This window comes from Gastrolobium bilobum, unplaced genomic scaffold (genome assembly GCF_033153095.1).
Source record: "Gastrolobium bilobum isolate Gb01-03AN ecotype WA unplaced genomic scaffold, APGP_CSIRO_Gbil_v1 utg9312, whole genome shotgun sequence".
In the NCBI taxonomy this organism is placed as follows: Eukaryota; Viridiplantae; Streptophyta; class Magnoliopsida; order Fabales; family Fabaceae; genus Gastrolobium; species Gastrolobium bilobum.
Window position 1 is genome coordinate 440096 of NW_026898497.1, and position 15955 is coordinate 456050.

At 30.1% G+C, this 15955-nt stretch overlaps 1 protein-coding gene and 1 non-coding gene across 2 annotated transcripts; both read right to left on the bottom strand.

Moving 5' to 3' along the window:
- Positions 1-4304: 4304 nt before the first annotated feature.
- On the bottom strand, positions 4305-4411 carry LOC133316908 (small nucleolar RNA R71). The gene has a single exon (XR_009752262.1). It is a non-coding gene; the product is annotated as a small nucleolar RNA R71 (small nucleolar RNA).
- Positions 4412-5281: 870 nt separating this feature from the next.
- On the bottom strand, positions 5282-9147 carry LOC133316902 (uncharacterized). Its single transcript, XM_061518702.1, has 7 exons — positions 8902-9147; positions 8090-8550; positions 7244-7427; positions 6903-7127; positions 6692-6808; positions 5912-6145; positions 5282-5497 (listed from the first exon to the last, which is right to left on the bottom strand). Exons 1-7 carry the CDS (start codon positions 8965-8967, stop codon positions 5282-5284), a joined length of 1503 nt encoding a protein of 500 aa, XP_061374686.1. The 5' UTR covers positions 8968-9147.
- Between the last annotated feature and the right edge of the window lie 6808 nt (positions 9148-15955).

Here is a 15955-nt window from a genome sequence, read left to right on the forward strand (position 1 = left end):
ATTGTTACTAGATCTTAATTATTAATTTTCATTAATTACGGTTATTATTTTTATCAATTAAATTTATTAATTAATTATTAATCTATAATAAATAATTATTATTAATTATTCTAAATTAACGATTAAGATATGATTATAACATTATTTGATAATAATAATATTCTATCTTTCGCGATCATATGTTCAATCTACCAATAGAAACATAATATATTCGCGGATATATTTCATAAAAAAAGATTTTTTCTTTATATTTTATTTATATATTTGTTGAAATATATAATTTATAATTTTATTTTAAATTATAAAATATTCAATGCGTTCCTGGACGTCTATTGGTTAATAGAACTCGTTACACTATATATAACAAAGGGTTTGCATTCATCATTTAACATGACCACAAAAAGTTTCCTACACTCACAACATTCTGTGGGACTCATGTTTTGAAGGAAAAAAAATTATGACATGCAAAACAAATTTCTATAATATAATACAATCATTTTTCCTACAACATAATTCTTATAAAACTCATATAACAAAGGGCAATGATTGTCTCATTTCAAGTTAAAAAGAAACATTTCCTACTCTCATATCTAGTTTTGTGTTAAAAAAAAAAATTATTTTTTATTTTTTAAAAAAATTGGTGACCCCACATTTTTATTTGAGTAGGAAATAACTTATTGTTTCCTATAAAATGCGAAAAGTTTTCCCCTACGACAAATCACATCTTTCCATCTCAAACTAAAATCTCTATCAATAATCAATGGTTCATTGAGCATTAGTATATAAACAGTACTTTTATTTCTCATTTTTTTTTTAATGTTGAACCCCGGTTATCGTTTGGCCTTCTATTTCTCGTTAGTATATAAGGGCTGTTTGGTATGCGAAATTTTAGAAAATTTTCGAAAAATTAAATTTTTTTAAAATTTAAATTTCTGAGTATTATTGTAAACTGAATGTAAAAATCATATTTTTAAAAATCAAGATTCCTGAATAAATAAAAAATTTTCCTGTACCAAACGCTCCATAAGAGTCGGTTGAACTTGACGGTGATCGGAGGTGTTATGTTGGTTGAGAAAAAAGAAATAATATGTACAGATAAAATTCTCAAAAACTTCTCATCAAGTAATAAAATTCTCTTCTGCTTTTTTCTTGGTTAGCAAAACTCACATTTTTTTTTTGAGAGCTCTGTGCAGTAATACTTTTGTAAATGAAATATTACCTCATGTAATCACAAGTTTATATGTCGTGATTTTTCATAAAAAATAGTCTGGTACATTCTGCATTTTTAAACTATTGTACATTTTTAACAGTTAAGTATCGTTATCAAATATTCAATTTTTTATTTTGAGTCAAATTTATATTTTTAAATAAAGTATATATTGTAAACTTTTGCCGAAAAACTAATCCTACTCTCTTAAAAGTGATCAAATTTTAAATTTCAGTATGTATGTAGAAATAGAGAAAAATATTACCCTCTTAAAACTGATTAATTTTCTCTTCTTCTTTTTTTACATTTTTTAAATTAATTCTATATATATTTAATTTAATTTTTTAATATTTAATTTTAAAATTTCATTTTAAACTAATTGCACATAATCCATTTCTAATTTTAATATTTTGAATTTGAATTTTTTTATTTAAAAATATACTCACAAGATACTTACTAATTCTTACACAATCTTACATTGATTCCTCATTCATTAAAGGCTGGAAGTCTATGATTTTGGAAAATAATTCAACAAATGCAATTACTTTACTCACCAAATAAAAATATACAACTCCAAAGTTTTTTGGTTGTAAAACAGTTTGATAAGTGTTTTGTAAAACATATTTTTGTTTTTAAAAACAAAAAAAGTTACTTGATACCAATTGTTTAGTATAAAAAAATTTCGAAGCAGTTTTTCAATTTTAGTTTTTAAAACAGAAATTACATAACAGCTTTGAGGTGTTTTGGTTTTAGTTTTTTGGGGCCAATTTAATCAGTCAATCTAACGATTATAATTTATTAAGAATTAATAATTAATTAAAAAGTACAATCCAATAATTTCTAATAAAGTATAACCTGATTTTTACTTTTTGTTGTGCAAACACCGAAAACACAACGAAGAATTGTTACTTCTACCAAACATGGTAATTGAAGTTTAGCAAAGAAGGTTTACCAATAATATTTTTGATACTCTTGTACGAACACACCCCAAAAGTGTATTAATCAAACACTATCCTTACCCATGGTGTTTGGGCTCTGCAAGTGTGAGCACATCTTTCGTTTTCTTCCTCCTCCTTCAATGGTGTTAGCACATTTTGCTTCTTTCTAATTTTCCATTTGTGCGATCATCCAAAATACAAATGAAAAAGCCTTACAAATGAAAAGCCTTTCATTCACTTGCATGCAACACTGATTAACTTCATTGAGCACCCCAATCTTACCAACATTTCCCACCTCTTCCTTATCCATCACTTGTTCTTTACGCAGCAAGTTCACACTATGAATGTGTGTGGAATTTGAATTGTGTGTTGTACTTACCTGTACTTGAATCTCATATTGGGAAATGCTTTGTCTTTTACGGGTTTTCTCTCGTTTTTCTGGAAAACATGAAAAAAAATAAGTGATTAGGTTACTCAAAGGAAGAAGCATAGCTTAAAATTTCCACTGTTTATTTGTTTTAAACTAAATAAATTAATATAATTAATCTGAATACTTTAATAAGTTTATCTGAAAAACAGAATGCAAGCTTGAGGTCTGTATTGCTTTGTTCCATTCTAAGTGGACATGAAACATTGTAGTCCTAATGTCTAAGGCAAAGTGCTTCTATGAAAATTTTGAATCTATTTCTTTTTATAATTAAATGTCTTGCGGAAGTACAGAAAATTCACCAATCACCTATAGAGTTTGGAGGAGCTTTTATATTGTCTTTTGTTCTTGATTTTGCTATGTCCGGCTAAATCTTTAAGTAGTTAGGGTTAGATGGAATTCAATCAATTTATTATGCTTTGAACAATTCATATGCTAATTTTCCTTTATATCATGAATGAAATTATCTGTTTTTAATGCTTTATATAAGCTTGAATCTTATATAATGATCATAGGTAAATGCATGACAATAGGAATGTTGATGTGTGATCCTTATCTGATAATTTCATCGTACGTTTTATGATTCTAGGGATAGACATAGAGTTTGCGTAATCTTTAAGATTCTTGAACTTAATGCTTGCATTCTTGGGGAATAACCGGGGAACTAGGATTCTTTCAAGATTGTAAAGGGTTTTAGGGTAACAAGGGATTGAGCCCTAATTACATGCGAAAGAATTGGTTAGATTGATACTAAGGACGATTAACGTAAGGAAGGAATTCAAATGTAATAAAGAGATTGAAGGAAATCAAAACCCTAGCTACGTTTTTATTTTATCAGTTTATTCAAAATCTTTACTTTCTTGTCTTTAATTCTTGCGAGTAATTAGTTTAATAGTTAATATTTTAATTTTGCAATTCAAATTCTGTTTCCAAATATAATTTCGATAGTTCAACTAAATTCGCGATAGTGAATTAGTGCTTGAATCGTAATCCTCGTGGGAACGATCTCTTATTCAATCATTATATTACTTGTACGATCGGTGCACTTGTCGTGAGTAGCAACAAGTTTTTGGCGCCGTTGTCGGGGATTACTATTTCAACATTAATAGTAGCTATTAATTCTTTAGATTAGACCTTATTTTCTGTTATTTAAATTCAGTTTTATTTTTATTTTATATAATCTATTTTCTGGTTTATGCGAGGTACCGTTGACACCGATTCCTTGCAATTCGACCCAGAGATAGAGAAAACAGCAAAAAGAAACAGAAAACTTGCTAAAGAAAGAAGACAACAAGAGAAAGAAGCTTCAAGCTCAACAGAACCAAGAGAAGAAACAATGGGAGACAACAATGTACCTCCACCACCTCCGAGAACGTTAGGAGATTACATGACTCCTGCTCGAGTTCCATAGACGGCGAGCATTGTTAGATCAAACGTGGATGCTAATAATTTTGAACTCAAGCCTGCATTATTGCAACTGATTCAAAAAGACCAGTTTGCCGGAGGAAGCACGGAAGACCCTTACATCCATCTTGAAAAATTCTTGCTATACTGTGATACCTTGAAGATGAATGGGGTGTCTCGAGATGCTATTTTTCTCAGATTGTTCCTTTGTTCGCTTAAAGATTATGCGAGAAGATGGTTGTAGTCATTACCTCAAGGAAGCATCACCAACTGGGACGACTTGGCAACAAAATTTTTAGAGAAATTTTTCTCATCATCGAAAATGGCAAAGCTCAAGGCGGATATCACTTCTTTTGAACAAAAAGAAAGTGAATCTCTATATGAAGCATGTGAAAGATTCAAAGGACTACTCAGGAAGTGTCCCTAACATGGTATTGAAGCCTGGGAGCAAGGGAGAACTTTCTTCCAAGCAAGAACTTTCCTTGTTTTATTTTGAAAAACAGTTTTTATAAACTGTTTTTTAAGATAAAAAAAAATCTCCAGTTTCCTTTTTTATCATTGTACTAAAGGACATTTAAAATCTCCAGTATTAAGAACCAAAAAAAAAAGTTTCCTTTTCAATCACCAACAATTAGATGACATATCAAATCCATTAAGCGTTTGGAAGAGGAGAATTTTTTTTTTGTCCGGGAATCTCGATTTCCAAAAATATGATTTTTACATTCAGTTTACGATAATATTCAAAAATTTAAAATTTAAAAAAATTCGGTTTCTCGAAAATCTTGGAGAATGACACGTACCAAACGCCCCCTAAATGATATAATGGTGCATCAGTAAATGTAAGTGTAAAACATTTTTTCACTAATAATATATCAAAATTAAAATATCCATGGTTACAAAATTTATATATACTTAAGAAAATGTTGATTATGGAATTGGAATTTTCACACCAATCTCAATAATGTAACTATTCTTTAATTTGTGGGGCCAAAAATAAAAGAACTGTTCATTTAGTCTATATATTCAATTCATTCGCGCACATGAAGGCCCTTCAAAACATTCCAATGTACTTCTCTTCTCCCATTTCTGATATAAAAAGACCACGAGGCAACCACGGACTTTTCACATCCAACATGGCCGATAGCCACACTGCACCATTAGAAACTTTCTCCAAGGCATACTCGAAATATGAAAATTACCCTATTAAAACCACGAGACAAAAAGGAAAAAAGGAAAAATATGCTATTGATATGATTTATATATAATGGATAAATAATCTGTAGTAGTACAAAACAATGTGATTCCTCAAATAGAGGCGTTTTCTCGTATACGGTCATCGAATCGATTTTGGGTTAAAACTTCCCTAGCTCTAGCACTCCTATGTTGAAGTCGCTGATGTAGTGTTTCAGACATCTGGTTGAAAAATTCAGGGTCCCATCTATGAATCAATAAGGGGTCTTCTGCATAGCATATATATATGGATGTAACAGCACTTTCCACCACAACCATTGCCAATCCAACCTGAAAATTACTTGTTTCATCTCAAATCACGTATTCAACAATATACAGCTTCACTCATTTTCACAGTCAACATACAATAGGAAAATAATACGCAAGGCATGTCATCATTTGGCTATACAGAAAAAAAATAAAAAAAATACATATTCAACAATGTACAGCTTGAATATTTTCAAAGTCAAAAACGTAGAACAGGGAAATGGTAAGCAAGGCATGCCGTCATTAAGCCTTTTGATTTATGGAAAAGCCCACAGGACTGAAGCAATTATACTGATGCAACCCAATCAGTCACAAAACTGGTTTATTCATAATAATTCAGTGTTACTCGCCAATTTTAGAAAATAAAAAAGTTCAACAAGCATGGACGTGGACCCAATCATAATAATTCACAACGTGAGGTTGTAATTGTAAACTTACCAGTACCATCCCCATGAGCATGGACGTGGACCCAATCATAATAACTCTGTCACTCCATTTAACCCATGCCCATATACCAGAGCAAGTTCCAGTTATGAGCCCACCAAAAACGGTGCCCATTAGCAGGACAGCACCTGAACAATCATAGGCCACAAGTGCTTCAACTCCAGTTGACTGGAATAACTCCCAGGCATCTCTAGCCGAACGGTTAAAGCTTTTACCATAAACAGCAATCTGTAAGGGACATGATCATTGAACCATGCCAGGGTAAGTTTTCCAAGAACCAATACATTCAACAAACTTCAACACAAGTTGCCTATAAGCTACATTTCAATTACTCGACGCACTTCAAGCCGCATTTGATCCCCAGTTAGTCTCAACAATCCCTTAGTTTACCTCTCCCACAGGACCTTCTTTATAACCCCAAAAGAGAAAAAAGGCACCTGCCTTAAAGATATACAACCAGCCTCACTCCTCAGATCAAATATTAAGTTCAAACTATTAGGGGAGGGCGGAACTAAAGATGCACCACGAATCAATGGAAGGGGCTATAATGAAAATAAAATAAAATAAAAATCCATGCATCAAACTACAAATAGCTGAAGTCAAATAAGAGGAAGCAAAGAACCTCACCCCAGGCATTTTCACATATTCCTTCTTTACTATTATCAGTAGTTAAACTAAATAAAAATCCACAATCTGTTGAATTTGATTGTCATGTAGAACAAGCAGTTTCCATCATATAGAGGGCTGGTTACTGATATGGACACAGAACTATACCTGAACGTAGGCATACTTGTTAAAAAAACGAACAAGAGTCTCCACAAGATGGAAAAGGAAATCAACACAGCAAAGCAAACATTCATTGTTGCCAATCTTTGACCGAAATCCCCGTATCTGAATGACAAGTAAAAACTTTGGTAAAAGAAAAGCCTCCATTAATAAAAGAAATGAATTTCAAATTGGTCACAAAAACAAAATGATTGCTTACCTCCCACCGCAGAGTCCTAATAGCAGCAGTAAATAATGAGCCATAACAAATGCTGCCAAAAGATGTTGTTAAAGCATACTGCAGAGATTTTTTTAAGGAGTTAGCAGGAATTGATGCTGCCTCTCTACCACCATGGAAAAGAACAAGAAACACCATCCCAGACACTATAACATGCACAGTATTACACAGTACTGCACCTGTCCAAAATAAACTTACAGAGAGAACCTGTAAACATGGATTGAAACATCAGTGTAATCCGACGAAGAAAGCTTAAGTAATCTGCTGCCATAACCAGTCCCAACAAGAACAGATAGAATAAAGAGCAAAACTTGCCAGCTCACCACAAGAAGCCACCAGCGTCCACCATCACCCATGCTCGAAGCCACGACACCAGCTGCTCCAAATGACCATAAGGCCATCCACAAAAGCACAACAAGCATAAACGCATATGCCACTCTCATAACCTCGGGAAGACTCCAAACCATCTTCACAGCTTTTTGCAGAACCAACATCGTAAATGGAAGTCTGGAGAAGAAAAGAAGCCACAAGGAACCATCTTATAGACTCAATTAATTATACAAAAAGGAAAAAAGAAGCAGCTGAAGGAACTAAAGTACTATACTACAAAATTAGAAACTTGCAACATTAATCTGTGAATACAAGAAAGTGTAAATTGTACCGGGGGGAATCTTTAAAAACGGAACATATGCAAACAACAGTTTATTTGCATTTTAGGAAATGGAGACTGTTGAAATTGTAGGGATTGGATGGAAAAGAAAAAGAGAGAATATATTCGAACTAGGACATTGTATAACTGCGATATTATCGTACAAACAGAGTATCTACCTTTGGACTTTGATTCAAAATATATACTCAACCACTTTACCTTATAAGGCAAAGAAGAAAACTTAACCTGTATGGGCGGGTGCATTATTGACTTTTAGACAAACTTGCTGCTATGAGAAAAAAACATTTTTTAGTTCATAAAGGACGGTGAATATATACCTGAATAACTGAGATATTATGATACAAAATACTGTCCAAATATTCATATTCATGCGAAAATTCAAGTCAACGCCTGTTTATGACCGATATGACACACTTTATATGCAACCAAATCAGTCATGAGGAAACAACTCAAATCCAATCCAACATAAAACAAGTAAAGGATAATATCAGGCCAATACCTGTCTATGACCGAGATGACATACAAGAACTGCAGAACAGCTCCAATAGCAAAAGCAACCCCCCAGAAAAACTGCTTAGCCCAGAAACACAAAACACTGATCACAGCAAGATAAGTGGTGAGGATGTGAATAGACACCTTCATCATATGAGTAGCTTGGGAACCCAACAACAACAACCAACTCCATCCAAGAACAGTGCCAACTCCACCAGCAGCAGCATAGAGGGGCCAGTAAGTCTCGGTCAACCCAGCTTCATTCTCAGAAAACCGAGAGGTGTACTTATCAATGTTAAGTCTATTCTCTTTCTCAAACCTATTGAGGCCAAGAACCCCCAGAAGAAATCCCAGGCCAATCAAATGGATTACGAATATTCCTAACCAGAAAACATCGTGCCACCGCCGCGACTCTTCCGCAACCGCGACTTCGCTGGCGCTTCCACTTCTCCGACTTCGGGCTCCATTCTATCACACCAAAAGCAACCGAATTCATTTCTCACTCTTCAACAGAATTGAAAACGACCACGTAAAACAAAATCCGGGAAAATATTGATAATAGATAATATTTTCGCCATTAGAGGGTAAAATTGAAAACCAGTGAAAAGGATAACGAAAATTGATAGTCTTTTGCCATATCAGAGTAAATGGGGTGTACCCAGATAAACAAGAACAGTTTTTTTTTTTTTTTTTTTTTTTGCGATGTTAGAGAGTAATTGGGTACCCAGATAGAAGAACAAAATTAATCAAAAAGATGAAGAAGGACAAAAAAGTAGAGAAAAGTTTGAATAGGGAAAAAAAGAGTGAATTGTGTGGTACCTGATCGGCGATGGCAATGGAAGCGAACTCAGAGGAGGAGGAAGAAAAAGAGGGAGAATCCATCATTGAGAGCAATGGAGAAACATTGTAGAAATAGAGAAAATTGGTAGAAGGGTGGTAATGGGGAAAACGTGAGGACCAAGGCGAAACCTTTGAGAGAAGAAGGTCAATGGGGTGGGTGGAAGATTTGTTTATTTAGGGTTTTGAATTGAATAGTAGTAGCAGTAATATTTTAGAGTGAGTCAAAAGAGAATTGAATTGTTAACGTTGAGAAAAAAAATGGTGAGGAAACTGAAACTTAACGGCTAACAGATACAGAAGAATAGCTTTGGTTCCGAATCAGAGAAGAGAAGAAATTGGCATGTTACTTTACCACTTTTTTTAAATAAAAACATAAAAAATTTCATACATATTGAATGGTACTACAATTAAACTTCTTTGTGAAATTTTAAATATAAAATATAAATTTACATATATTTATATTTTATATTTAAAATTTCCTCCTGGGAGTTCGTTGGGAGGTTGCGAATGGAAGAGAAATACGATTCTGGACAGACCAGTGGATCGACGGAAACAAAAATCTTTACCACTTTTTTATATTTTTTCATGCATATTGAATGATATTATAATTATTATTATTTTTTTGAAATATTCCAATCGATTTATTGTGCATCCCATGTTAAGATTTTAAACCCTCACAACAATAATATTGAAAAGAATTAAATATATATTCTCATCTGTTTAATTTTTTTTTCGCCAACTGAACTATCATTATTTGATATTAAATATATGATTCAGATTATTTTACATCTGCTTTATTTAAAGAAGCAAATTAATTTGACATGAAGGAACATGCTCGTGTTATAGTGAATAAATACTTTCTAATTTAGGCACAACATACACGATAACACCTTGATAATCCTATTCATAATGGGGTAATAACATTAATTATTATGTGATATCTCTTAAATTATTGCTGGCAACTGATCTCTTCTCTCGTAATAATTGACATCAACTTTCTTATAAAAGACAAATCATTATTGATTTCGTGTTTAAAATATAAATTCAACAAATATTCAATTCGTGATGTTTCTGTCTTTACTTTAAAAACATTTCTAAAATAAGAATATTTAGAAAGAAAATCTCGTCGACTTTTTATTATTTTCTTCATTTCCCTTGCTTAGCCGACGTACATACGAGATTTGGTTTAAAATAATTAGTAGGGGTGTAAATAGGTTAAGTTAGGCTATACTTTAGCTTAAACATGTAAGGTCTGTGTAAAAAATATTTGGTATAGCCTGACTTGTTAGCATGTGTAGCTTCAAATTACAAGTTTGACTTGATTTATATTTAAAAAATAAAAGCTTTGATCTTGGCATGTTAACTTGTTTAAGCCTATTAAACATTCAACAATTAAAAAAATAACTAAAATAATATTACTTTATTATTCAAAATTATTAAAATGATAACTTTATTTATTTTATTTAAAATAAATAATATGATATAGGTCGGTCTATTGGCTTATATTATGGGCCATACATGTACAAAAAAAATATATATGGCTTATTTTTTAAATAGATTTTTTTAAAAGTCTATGCATGTTCTATTTTATTATTTGTAATAGGTTAAGTTTGACTTAATATAGGTTATGTCATAGGTTCCTGTAGACTGACCTAACTAATTCACACTCTGCTAATACGAATAGGTCTGGAAAGAATATAGTTAGATGATGGAGATGTTTCCCTTAATATTATAAGTAATACATAATGGTATGATAAATCTTTATTAATCATATAAAGGGACGATTCTTCCCTTATTTTATTTGTTTTCAAAGTTGATAATCACAATGGGTTAATTTTAAGTCTGATTTTGATTTACTAACAAAAAAGAATAGTACAATAATCGTTAACGTAATTATTATTATTTTTATTTGATGCACAAGAAGTAATTCAATTGTATAAGTACCGTAGTAAGTTAAAACATGGGTTATTATTATTTTTTCTTCTTCTTGTTTTATGAATAAAACTCTATAAATTAATTTATTAGGTAAATTTTTTTTATAATTTTGTGTGGTTCTTAAACTAGTTTTTTTAATACTTATATTATTTTTAAATTCTTAAAATTTTATATTATTAATAAAGATTTATAATAAGTTTACATATTAATTGTTAATAAATTATCCTAAAAATAATTCAAATCATGTAGCTCTAAGATGAAATATCTCTATCAACGAACTATAGTTTTGCTAGATTACCAAAAAAAAAAAACACTATAGTTTTGCTAGACCTAGTCCTGTTAGTAATTATTTTCAACCAAAATATGATATTTCTCGGCTAAGCAAGGGAAATGAAGAAAATAATAAAAAGTCGAAGAGCTTTTATTTTCAAATTTTTTTATTTTAGAAATGATTTAAAGGAAAGATAGAAAGGAGAGGTTATATTTACTGCTTTTTTTTTCTTACTACCTTTTATTATCAAATATTAACCGTTGATTTCCGTCAATCTAATAGTTATAATTTATTGTATCATATTTATTAATTAATTATTAAATTTCAAAAAATTATAACAGTTAAATTTATAAAAATCAACCGTTAAGATTTGACAATAAAATATGGGAGAGGTTATAGTTACTAATTTTTTTCTTACTATTTGTTACTACCAAATCTTAACCGTTGATTTCAGTCAATATAATGATTATAATTTATTAGAATTAAAAATTAATTAATAAATGTGACCCAATAAATTATAATTGTTAGATTTGTAGAAATCAACGATTAAGATTTGATAATAACAAGTAGTAAGAAAAAAAGTAGTAAGTATAACTTTTCTCATAAAATATAGCAAAAAAAGTAATAATAAATATAACCTTTTTCCCAATATAGAAACCGAAGAAGTTTTGGAGAAACAAAAGTTTTCTGGTTAGGACTGGCATTTGCATTTAGCTATATAATAATTTGTTCTCCTTAGTCCTTACCCCACAGAACTTGTCTTGCCCCTTTTCTGATGTGATCTTATCTCCCTTGTCTCCATTGCGCATTTTTCCTCCATTTAAAAACGACGGTTCACTGTTTAGGGCTGCTTCAATTAGGTTTGAATTCCACGCTACTATGACGGAAATTTGTTAGAATTTTCCACCAATGATGCACTCGGGTTTGAACCAAATCCCATAAAATATGAAGCAAATTATTGACTTATTATAATAATGACAGCAACGACATGTTTAAAAACTTTAGCGGATGATCATGAGTAGAGTGTTCAAAATGTCCAAAACAATCAAATCGATCCATAACCAAACTACTCCACACTTTAAAAATTAGTTTCATATGAAACTGCATTTTATTTTATAAACTGATTATTTACCAAACCATAAAAATAATTGGTTATCCATAACTAAACTATTTTACAATTAAAGAACAAATAAGTATTATCTTTTATCCTTAACATTAAAATATGAAAATTACATAAATATGAATTATTTTTAAATGTGAAATTTTTATAAAAGTCTCAAATACTAACAAAATTTATCGAAGAAAAATATTTCGTCGAAAATTTTGACAAAAATCATATTACGTAGAAAATAGAGACGAAATTTTTTTTCATCAAAACTAGAGACGAAACAAGATTTTGTCATAATCACTGACATAAATTTTTGAGGGACAAAATATTTCAGTCAAAATTCTTGATAGAATCTAAATTCCGTCGAAACTTTCGACAAAAACAATTCTGTCAAACTTTTCCACAAAAAATAATTCTGTAAATTTTTGTGACAAAATACATTTTCATAAAAAAAATTGACAGAAAATAATTTCATCAAATTTTTTTACGAAAATATTTCCTTCAAATTTTCGACGAAAAATTCCAACAAAATTTTCAACAAAACACATTTACAGCGAAAGTTTTGACCAAAAATATTTACGCAAAAAATTTTGACGGAAAATATTTCAGAAAATTTTTTTGATGGAAAATATTTCTATAAAAAATTCTGACGGAAATTTTCTTTGTCAAAGTTCTTTACGGAATCTAAATTCCCTCCAATCATTTCCCTCAAATTTTTTGACGAAAAATATTTTGGTCAACAAATTTTATCGAAATATTGCTCGTCATAAATTTTTTACGAATTTTTTTCATAGAAATGTGTTCTATTGAAAAATTTGATGGAAATGTTTTTTATCAAAAAATTGGACGAAATTTTTTTGGTCGAAAATCTTCGATGGAAATGTGTTTCGTTAAAAATTTCAACGAAAATGTTTCCGTCGAAAACTTTCGACGGAATTGGAATTCCGTAAAGAATTTTGATGAAATTTTTTTCCGTCAAAAGTTTTCGAAGGAAATGTGTTTCGTGGAAAATTTTGATAGAAATATTTTTTCGTCAAAAATTTCGATGAATATGTTTTTTTTGGAAATATTTTGAGGAAAATGTTTTGACGAAATTTATATTCCGTAAAAAAATTAGACAAAAAATATTTTCCGTCAAATTTTTTTACAGATATGTTTTTAGTCACAAATTTTAATGGAAATATTTTTCGTCAAAAAATTTTGCTGAAAATTTTGATGGAAATGTTTTCCGTAAAAACAACATGAACAATTTCTATAAGAATCATTTCGTCCTGAGAGTTCCAAAACAATGAAGATTCTTGTAAGAAATAGTTGGTCAACTACCTATAACCGGGAGAAACAAACGACTACTTATAAAAATAGCACAATCCATCAAAAATCTATTTTGAATTTGTTAAAAAACCGGTTTTGAACTTGATAACCGGTTTATGGTTCATATCCGGTTTTGATTTAAAATTGGTTTTAATTCAAAACCGGTTATAAATCACAAACCGGTTTTAAAACCGATTTTAAACCGGTTTGGACAAATTAAAAACCGGTTTTAAAAAAAATGGTTCGAGTTAAAATCCAAACCGTTTAAATCCGGTTTGGTTTGATTTTTGACAATAACTGAATCGAACCGCTCCATGCACACCCCTATTTATGAGAGGACGTTGATTCTTTATTTTATTTTTTGGTAATAAAAAATATTAGAGAGACACAAAAAATACAAAATAATTAATTAAGTCTGACCTAACCCCTTAGAGTTTTGGGTTGAAATATTAATTTATTCTGGTATCAAAGTTCGAATGATTAGTATGTCATGAGTTCGATCCTTATCAATCTCACTTTGATGTAAAATTAAGAAAAACACTAGGTAAATCAAAAAATGTGTTCTTGCAGCACAAGTTAGATTAAAAATAAGTTTATGTCATATCCACGTTTCAAGCTCAAAGATTCTTGTATAAGGAGTATGTTAAAAAGATATAAAAGATGCAAAATAATAAATTAAGTCTCATCAATATTTTAAAATTTTGGGTTGAAACGACGCTTATAAAAAAAATTCTTATTTATTTTAGTTTTATGATTATGCTTGCAAATTTAACTACGTTTTTACGACTAATTTAAGGTCCAGGGTAATTGAAAAAGAAAAAAAAGCTCCCTGGAGTAATTTTCTTGCACTTCTAGATGTTGACAAGGAATTGAGGCTAAAGTCCGTAACTTTTCAATGAATAACAAGAATTGCTGAAAAAGTTCATAAGGAAACCCGTGGGCTCATTGAATTGAAAGATCCCTCTGGGCTGAAGCTTGAGCCAGCCAGTTTCCACGTGAATATCTACGAAAAAGTGTGGAAAAAGATGGAGCTTTTAGGGGGCAAATTTGGTCATGGTCGTGAGAATGTTTTGAAATCAAGTGATTTACTTGAGATTTGGGTTTGACTATCCAATAATATTCTCTTTTTATTTGTTAAAGATAAAGTTTATACGAAAAATATTTATTATTTTAAATTGCACAACTTTGTGTTATTTTAAATGAAACTACATTAGTTTAGTATATATTTGATAATTTTTTACATTTTCTCTCGTCTATAAAATTAGGAAGTGAGAAGTAGAAGATAGAGAATATAAAAAATCACCAAATATATATCAATGTCATTTCATTTGAAATGACACAAAATTTATTATTTAAAATGATAAATATTTTTCTCAAACTGTATTTATTAAAAAAACACTCTCCTAATATCAGAAATTAAATATTTTAGTTCATTTCAATGTGAATAAGCTTTAGAGATAGTTTTTCTATCTCTTTAATTCTCAATATCATCATCAGTAATTATTTGTAAACTCTTACTCAAAATTTTGGGATTTTAAAAAGGAATGAAAATGTTGGATGAAGTTTCAATGTTAATATCGAGAGTATTTAAAATTTTATTTAATTTTAAAAATATTTAGAATTGATAATAAAGTGTTCAAACTAATCTGCCTGACGCTCAAAGTTGTAAAGAAAAATAAAATAATCATCAGATACTTTTTATAATTGTTCATTACTTTAAAATATGGGGAAAAATTTGTCTTCCGTGGGTGATTAAAGAAAAAAAAAAAGTGTAGCTCTCACCTTATTCTTTTTCTCCTCCTCCAATAATATTGTGAGGACCACTTTTTTGTCTCTGCATGTAATAATTTCTATTTCCAACTACAATAGAATACAAATACCCTTAAAATATATATGTTTACATTAAAATATACTAAAGTATAATATATTTATTTTTGAAAAGAGAATAATGTAATTCTTTATTTTTAAAAGTGGATAATGTAATTTTTAAAAAATAAAGAAAAAGAACAGTATAACTAAGTTAAGTACGTGGGCTTTTCATTACATTAGAGTTTGACTAAGTTAGATCCAATGTCCATCTTTTGTTGTCTTTGGTTTTGGTTGACCAAATTAAACCAATTTCAGAAACAAGGGTGTAAGAGAGAGCGCGGGCCCTGGCTCCCTCATAATTTTTTAAATATATTTTATATTAAAAAAAAAGTCTTTGAATACTTACTTAAATTTTATATTAATATTTAAATATTTTTATTACTTAAAATTTGACGTTAATTGGCATGTTCCATATCTATGAGACAAAAAGTGGGGTTGGATACTTGAAGTTATGTCCTAGTTGCTAATTTTATATCATGACTATTGACTAGGCAATTATTTATCCATGCATTTTATGTTAACAATTCACACGCAATTAT

Excerpts from the sequence above, each read along its gene's own strand:
- LOC133316902 (XM_061518702.1), bottom strand. The coding sequence starts at position 8,967 with ATGATGGATTCTCCCTCTTTTTCTTCCTCCTCCTCTGAGTTCGCTTCC. Across the intron at positions 8,551-8,901 it reads CCATTGCCATCGCCGATCAG|AATGGAGCCCGAAGTCGGAG; the intron begins GTACCACACAAT and ends TTGGTGTGATAG. Across the intron at positions 7,128-7,243 it reads GACGCTGGTGGCTTCTTGTG|GTTCTCTCTGTAAGTTTATT; the intron begins GTGAGCTGGCAA and ends CCATGTTTACAG.